The sequence below is a fragment of the Amblyomma americanum genome, chromosome 1, assembly GCF_052857255.1.
Source record: "Amblyomma americanum isolate KBUSLIRL-KWMA chromosome 1, ASM5285725v1, whole genome shotgun sequence".
Lineage (NCBI taxonomy): Eukaryota > Metazoa > Arthropoda > Arachnida > Ixodida > Ixodidae > Amblyomma > Amblyomma americanum.
The window spans coordinates 382,426,488-382,435,396 of NC_135497.1; the positions used below are offsets into that span (position 1 = coordinate 382,426,488).

Genomic DNA, 8,909 nt, shown 5'->3' on the forward strand with positions numbered 1-8,909 from the left:
GCAACAGTACTAACTAAAATAATGCCAGTTTGGACTGGCTCCCAGAAATGTTTTCCATCACCTACTTTAAATGTTTGAGAACAAACAAATGACATCATTTAGGAACGAAACTGCCTCGGCATACTTCACCTGATCAAATTTGCTAATGGCAAGTTTTGTAGCTCTCGATGTCATAACCATAAACCACTTAAAAACAGTTTCAAAAAACCACGCAGTAGTCAGGGCCTCATCTGCCAGGGACCCTCTTTGAACCAGAAGGCGTAATGCTGCTGCGGTATCATGGTTGAAGAGCGAAAATGCCAGACCAACTTTCATTTTTTTCAAAATGACCGGGGTCCAGGCAAGAGGGCTTAAGGTGAGGGGCTATGTTGAGGTCAAGCTTAAGAGTCGAGCTCGACAACCCTTTCTACTTGAACTAGGTTTACCTCGCTTGACATTAAGCTGTGTTTCCTAACTATAGATTCAGGAAAAAATTGACTGTACACGAGTTAGGTGGTTGCGCAGATTTTTCAACAGATGGGCAACGTCTGCCATGAAGTAAAGCTGTCGGCTTTCCACGGGGCTTGATTGCCACCTCCCATGTCGCAGACTATTGCATCTATTTTGATCCCAATGCTCTCACATGATTTGATGATATCGAGAATCCCATGTTTCACAGTATTACTGCAAAAAGAGTTTGATGTTAAGTGGTATGCTACTGTCTGCTTCCAGCGTGTGGTCCCTCCAGGAAGCATAAAAACAAGACCATGCGTGGTCATAACATTGTCTGGGAGGGTACCATTTGATAAAAGAATGGTTGGCTTCCCAATCACCGTTTCGGTTCCCTGGTCGTAGGCAATTCCCGGCGTAAGCTGCATTTCATCCAATATCAGGACGGCGTGCTTCTCATAGTCCTTCATGAGGTTCACCTGATAAAGAAGATACATCTAAATACTGTCACATTGCAAATGACTGCCTTCGTTGCAATAAAACAAAATATCTCCAGTAAAAAAACCAAATCAGCCAATGAATGTATTGCGAACTTCCTCCCCAAAGAATTAACAGTGTTAGTAGTTAGCTTTAACATCTGCTTGGGTCCTTGTTGCCAAAGCACGTATGTTCAGCAAGGAAAAGATATGTTATGCCAGACATACTCACTTTTGCAGAAAGAGATGGTAGAATTTCATGAAGTATTCCAGGCAAAAATTTCAAACCTTCTAGGTGTCTCTGCAGAGTGCGTTCAGACGGAAGTGGTGTCCCAATTTCTCGGACGACGTTATAACCCCGAGATCCACAAGACAGCCTGATTTTCAATCCCTTTTCAATGGTAGAAGTCGACCATGGTGTGCCGCGCATTGTAGATCTTTCCATGGATTTAAGCTGGTCATTTGCTAAAAAATGACAGGTCCGTCTCTTCAGGGCGCTTTTTTCTTGAAGTGCAGCATTCTTTTGTCGCTGACAGATGGACAGTTTCCGTTCGTGGCTTTTCAGCTCATCCTCTACCTCAGCAATTCTTTTGTGCAAGGCAGCCTCATCTGCTGCACAAAAGACCTCTTTTGATGAGTTCCCTAGTTGAAACAAAGACAAAAAGTGCATCATGAAACATGAGCTATGGTATCATGTGTGTATTCATGAAGAATTGGAAAGCTCCCAAGTTTTAATTTAGAGAATCCCCTTTAGATTCACAGCAAGAAATCCTCGCCGTCAACATCAGTTACAATTGCAGGAAGAGCCTCGTAACTAGTAGACGTGCTAGGAGTTTGTATACCTGCGTATAATGCAGAACGATCAAGACAAGAGAAAACCCTGATGAATTAAAGCATCTTTACCTTGCAACGAGTTCTGCAGCAAAGGGCAAGTGAAGTCAACATCTGAGCAGCCTATACAGAAGAAGAGGGAATATCATAAAATAGCTGTGCACTCCAGCAGAATAAAGCGTTAATGAATAGCACCAGATAAACACTCACTTTGCAACGAGCTCTGCAACCGAGGGCTAGTGCTGTCAGCATCCGAGCAGCCTACACAACAAAAGATTGTATATCGTGAAATAGCAGTTTACTCCACCAGTACACAGCATTGATGAATGGCACCCGATAACGGACGCACCTTGCAATGAGCTTTGCAGTGAAATGCTAGTGGGGTAATCATCCATGCAGCCTGCACAGGAAAAGACATCATAAAATGACTGCTCTTCACCAGAAGAAACAGTGTTTATAAATGGTAGTTACTCGACAGATCTTCACTTTCAATGCAGTCCGCAGCTGCACACAGGAGCTCAAGGCCAGCAGGTACCAAAGAAGGCTGTGTGCCTGTGAACATATTGCATGACTGTTAGGTAAAAAAAAAACAGCTAAAACAGAGAACGAACGAAACCCCTCATGAGTGAATGAATTTTGTGGATGAAAGTTACCTTGCCATGGTGGTATGCTGTAAGCAGGACTAGCTTCCAAACAGGCTGCAAAAAGTAATAATGAACACCATACACCCGCAATGAACTTTGTACCTTATCACGTGCAGCGTGGTGATTGACATCACACAGCAAGTACTCACTCACCAGCAACGCTATTGTCTTGTGATTAAAAAGGTGTGCTGCAAGACTGCACAGCAGAACCTGCACGAAAGGGGGCGATGAAATCTATAGCTGACTTGGTACACGCATAACTTCACACATAAACTAGGTATGTATTCTCTGTACTTCTGGCTGGGTCCAGAAATGCCTACAATTTAGCGAGTACGTACTGCTGTTTAACATCAGCGTTACTCTGCAAGGATTGATACGTCATCCTCACCGTGTTTTCTCCGCAAGGAAATCTGCAGTGTGACAATAATGTCAATCAAATTCTAGGCGTAATCTTACATTTGACAGGTGGCTTCCTCGGCTTAGGCTGCTTCCGATGGATAATGAGCGATGGGGCGGCATTGGGTTTCAATTTTTTTGCCCCGCAGCTCTTGAGAATCAGCGGCTCCAACTGCGCCGTCCTTGAAGTGGTCCTGTTGAAAAGTGAAATCAGAAAACAAGGCCCCTATCAAACCGTGCTCCATCAAGTATAAGCACTAATTCATACACTTTCAGATAAAGTTAACGTCGTTCCCTACACCGCCGGAATGCGACCTTGATTCTGAGTCGATACGAGATAGGCGATTAGAATGGTTATCAAGTCAACACTTTCTACCAATTTTGATATAGTTATAATTGATCGAAACATTTTTGCTTTGAGTATGGCTGATAGCGACAGGAAAAGGGTTCAAATTTTTTTTCCTTTAGGGCGCGAAGTCGCCCAAATATGCTCAACATTCCGCAAAAAATTAAGCGCCCCTTTTTGCCAAAGTACCGTCACCACTTCGTTATCTACGGCGATACATTATAAAGATGCAGTTGCCGCACATTCAGACCAAAAGCAACGTTTTCGAGTCTATGACTGAATCGATAAAAATCACGGAGTTTTCGGCACAACGTCATTGCGATCGGTCAAGAAAGTTGAACGCAGCGCAAATATAAGGCATTTAGCAGGGGGAAAGGCTAACGAATCAGCGCAGGGTATATCACGGCCAATAAGGTATGTAATGAGCGAGAAATCGCTCGCTTACCTCACAAAGCCGCGACCACTGCGTTGGGTTGAAATCAGCCCGGCCGATTCTTGCAGCCAAATCTTCCGCCGCGCCGCGTCTCGATTCGCGGATGGAATCCTGAAGAGACGCTTGCCGTCATTTTCACATGTGCGGCCCCCAAAAGCGCAGCAACACGGCATCGTGAACAAGGCGCTGTGGAAAAAGCAGTCCAAGTGAGGCGCAAAACTTGCAAAAACGAGCAAAACGTGGTCTTTAGGCTGCTTCGACTGCCGTCACCACTACGTGACAATACATTCATGGCAGCAAGAAAATTAGCAGAATCTAAAAGATGTCACACATACATACTAAATTTTCAGCACACAGTGCTTGAAAACATATTTCAAGAAAGATATATAATGTCCACGTTTACAATAGCAGAAATCCAGGCATTTATAAATTAAACATGGAAAACTTATACATAGCTAGGAACGAGATGTCCTTTTGGATTCTGTCGTATGTGCGCTTTGAAAAGGAGCAGATGCCGGAATTCTCCACGACTCACAACGACTGCGTTGGGCTGCATCCTACGAACTAAATGGCAGCGGCCATAAGCACGTTGCCATGTCCAATACGCCTCTGTGTTGGCTGGCTATACCACTTTGTGCTGTGCATATTTAGACATGTTATTTTCACCACAACAATAGAGCCGAGGACCTGGAAAACACACAGGGCAAGACTAAATTAAAGATGGCAGGACGATATAAAACAGCCCATTTATCATAATACTGTGGTCAACTGAGAAAATATTACTGCAACGGCTGCAATGGATAAGTGAGACTCAGTTACACACCTTCAGTGAAGATTGTGCTGGGTGATAGCACTTCCTGCTGAGATTGGTGAGTTGCAGCAAGCAGTCCTCATAAACACTGAACCTCCGAGGTGGTGATGGTTGAGAGGAAGACCTGCAGGCAGCTTAGTATTGCCATGTAAATAATGAAACAATATGCTCAATGTACAACTTCCATAAACCCTAAAAAACGACTACCATCAGGTGCCACTACAAAAATACTTAAATGGTGGTGTTAAGCACAGGTTCTACTGAAGCAAATTTGGCCATTAACAAATATACCTAGATGCTTCTGAGCTTCTATATGTGTACCTAGGCCTTTCTTATTATTACATTTACGCTGCTGAGGTGTCAAAACTTGGTTGGTAAGTGCTGTCATGAGGATTGTCTTCGAATGGTGCAGAGAAACCATCTCTGTTTGGCGACGAACACCTTGGAGCTGTGTCCTCTTGAAGCATAATATCGGCAACTGTGAAGTATGTCTGAGATTCTGCAATTTGGAGGAGAATTAAGAGCAATGTGCAGTTGCACACATTGTGAAAGTAATCGGCCAGAAAGGAAGAGTTGTACCACAGATGAGCAGTGCGTGTGTCTAGTATCAGAGATGTATTACATTGGTGTACCTCGACTGTTCAATGCAAAGAAACCAGCCTATTTTGTGCATACTTGTAGGTTTACACCACAGAAGTATATTTCTCTTTCTTAAGGCGCAGCACAATGGTTTCCAACTGCTGGGCAATACACTGAACTTTTATTGCCGAGGCTGCTCCCTGGTAATGATCAACTGAATAACTAGCTCACTTACAGCTACATTAAAAGAAACTTATGTCTGGCTTACCAACAGTAAACCACCTTGACGCTTCTCTCAGAGAAGTCACTGCTCAACAAACAATTCCCATAATTGTTAAAGGATTCCAAAGAAGACCTCACGCTAGTGTGCTTGCTGGTTTGGTTAATGGAGTTTAACGTTCCAAAACGACTCAGGCTATAAGGGACGCCGTAGAGGAGCACTCCAGAAAATTTCGACCATCTGGGGTTGTTTTATATGCACCGACATCGCACAGTACATGGGCCTCTAGCACATCGCCTACATCTAAATGCGACCGTGAGGCCCGGATCGAACCTGTGTATTTCGGGTCAGCAGCCGGGCTAATGACTATATAGTTAGTATACTTTCCAAGAACACAAAGAACGTTACGTTAGAAAATCATATGTAATGACACAAAAATATATATTTAGTGCTGCTATTACAGAGATTATGAGCACCAACTACTCACAAAATCGCAATACATGCAGTACAATATGTTTCTTATTTTTGGAAAAAGGAGGCAAGTACTCCTTTGCACACATACCAGCTTCCTGTGTTGCATGCCCTGTTTGCACACCAACATTTTTCGCTTAAGGCATGAATGCCAAATGCGTAGATTTCCATGCCGCTGGGGCTGTGCACTGAACCTGTGCATCAGACTTGGTAGGTGCAGGTTTTTCTGGCACTGTGAAAAACGGTGCTGCTTGGCCATGGGTAACTGCTAAAATCGAAATAAAATGAACTTAATTGTACACGGAAACTAATGGCAAGGCTTCCTACTGTACAAACACGCATTTATACAGATAGGCTATGACAAAATTATGCTAGACTTTCATACAGGTTGTTTGTCAAGTACTTGCCCCAAAACCCATGTATCACAAGATTTGATATGTACAAGGAAACATTGGATGAATCAATGGTATCCGAGAACCTTCACTGAAACAGGGTAATAGTGAAGGCCACTATGCTTTGTATTTTTTATTCTATATTCTAAGCCAATCAATCTGTGGAACCTTTTTCAAGTAGATATCTCGCTATTAAGCTACCCAAATCTGAATCCTGATCTTGCATCACTAGGTCATTGCACTGCTTTTAAGCCGACAGTCTTGCAACTGTCTCCGGATGTCAATGATGGACGTTTCACATTACTTTCATTATTTGTGAAGCCTGTACATGTATCAATTCTGGATTACTACTGCTACATCCTAGGAAGATAGACCATTTGTTTTCTTAAATTCCCCTCAATTTCCTTAATTAGTTATCTTTCTTTAGCCGCGCTTGCCGTTTGAAACAGTAGGTCTTAGCATCCTGAATTATCATGGAGTGATTATTTCCCAATTTTCCTTTTCTATTTCCTACGCAAGCCCACAGCCTTCTTTTCTGCCTCTGTTTAAAATTCTTTACTTCTGTTTCTGTTGGCCCCAAACTAGTTTCGTATTTCTTTCGATCCATGTTGAGTCAAGGTTGTTTTTATTGATACCTGAACGCCTTAAGTAGCATTATGTCTTCACCTGATTTCTAACACCATTTCTCACAAAAAATTTTACTCTGCATTTCTCGTCTTGTACAGCATCACTTTAAGTTTTACAGTGAGCACCTAATGCTGGTATTCCAGCAAAACTGTGGTTAATTTCTGTAAACTTGTACAAAGCTGCTTAAATGCCTGTCTTGCTAAGTTAGAAGTCAACAAGGAAGGAAACTGCAGGCACGGCAATTGGTGTGTTTGAAATACAATGAGCACAAACCTCCTAGCTCTATATGGAGTGCATCGCACAGACATGATGTCCAACTCTGCACTTTGGTAGTGAACAATTAGTATATGAAGCGCACAAAATGAAAGTAGCGCTACACGAATAACGGGCTTCCCATTACGCCAAGCCACTCCCAGCAGTGCTCCAAGGCGTCCCTGTGTTATGCTGTACGAGCTGATAAGGCAGAGGCTGCCCGGGTTTCTGGCTCATTACTTTTGCCCTTAGGCACTGCACTTTAAAAACTAAGCTCTGGCACCACTCTTTCTATCAAAATTCTTCTCAGTCGCTCATACCTATTGCACCCATTTAGAAGTGCTGGAGACTAACTATATAGTAGGCCAGTAACAATGGTTACAATGTCAGGAGCAATTTCTGCTGCATGAATGCATTGCAGTGCTAAGCTCTTTATTATCACCTGCTACCTGTATTACCAAAATACGCTTGAGAGAGAGAAGGAGAGAAGAAAAAATTTTAATTTTTTGGCTAGAGGGCAGTCCATTTTATTTAACCGTAGCGCTTGCGGCGGCGTTCCGCACACAGCACAATAGCAGAAGCCAGTGGTTGGGCAGACGTAGAAACATCGAGGCCATCTTCATACGAAGCTCTAGTAAAGTCGCGGCGTTCACACCAGGTTTCAGTACCATTTATTTCGCGTCCTTTTTGTACGTTTTCGTGACTACTGCAATCTTTAGATAAGAAGCCAACCAAAACATCAATCTCAGGCACCACGAGAAAACCCAAGCAAACCAGATCATCGAAAAATGTCAACCCGTGCTCGAAGACGAGGAGTCTGGAGTCTCGTCTATGCCCGCGTACTCACAGGAGTCAGGAAGCCTGCAGACACCATCGAGGATGCACTGCGCAAATATTTGGCCCAAGCTGACGCTCCAGCACGAACATACACGAAACAGACATCATTGAGAAAGCATGAGATACACACCTGCCGCTTTGGCACTTTTGGTCTGCTCTGTCTGATCTCCGCAGCGACAAGACTCTGCGCTGCTGCGAGGTGGTAGAACGTGGGCATGGCGCCAGGGCTCAGGAAACGTTTTGCTCGAATGCCAAAGCCACTGTGGTATGCCGGGTTGCACTCGTAGCTGCTGTTGTCAAAGTTTAGCGAGCATATAACACTGTCTATTTGCTCGAAGTCCAATAGCGGCGCCCAGCTGCACGCAAAAAATCTATCCAGGCTTGTTGCTGCGCGGCATCCCGCGGAAATTTATGCAACGCCGCTTCTAGCCGGACTTGGTGAGGCAAAAGTCAACAACGAACGAAACCGGAGGTATGGCGATTGGTGTACCTAGAAGCTCACTGTGCGCGTAAACTAAAACGCCAGCAGGACTGCGTGACTGGCGGGCTCGCTACAACAGCATGCGTTGACTCGTTGCTCGTGAGCCCCTGTCGTGAGCGTTTAGAAAAAGATTCGCGAGCAAGGTTGCTAGGCCACAAAACCTCAAAACTTTGCCCCTACGTGAGAAAACTGTGCAATGACGTAACAAATACCTGATGTCTTTTCTCCGTCTACGTCACGTTGATGCCCTAGCGATGGGTCGGACTTCCAACAACGAGTATTTTCACAAACTTTAAGATGACATTAAAATATATTCTAGACCTCCCTTGAGTTTAATACTTGGCTCCTATGTGCTCACTTACCAAGGAAACGTATGACAGTCTGTACAACCTTGGAAATTGGTTTCTCTACCCCTTTAAAGTTCCTCCGGGACTCTGATATGGACTGCAGATGGTGACAGAAGGAGTTGACTACTCATTGTTATGGGTGATTGTGTGTATATCGTTGTAGATCAGCAAGGTCTCTTTTAAGTACTTAATTTGTGGACCCTATTTAGTATTTAAGTGTCGCTACGTTAGAGCAATTGCTGGCAGATTCCGGAGCGGTAATATTTCTCACTTGTAGCTTGCAATAACCTAAACCTCAAAGAACATAAGATGGGAAACGGGTCGGGCTGCAGAAGGG

General features: G+C 43.9%; 1 protein-coding gene across 1 annotated transcript; it reads right to left on the bottom strand.

The window, feature by feature from the left end:
* Window positions 1-509: 509 nt before the first annotated feature.
* Window positions 510-7,961, bottom strand: LOC144122834 (uncharacterized). The gene is made up of 7 exons (XM_077655828.1): window positions 7,875-7,961; window positions 7,704-7,791; window positions 2,086-2,136; window positions 1,947-1,997; window positions 1,809-1,859; window positions 1,138-1,547; window positions 510-908 (listed from the first exon to the last, which is right to left on the bottom strand). Exons 1-7 carry the CDS (start codon window positions 7,959-7,961, stop codon window positions 510-512), a joined length of 1,137 nt encoding a protein of 378 aa, XP_077511954.1.
* Between the last annotated feature and the right edge of the window lie 948 nt (window positions 7,962-8,909).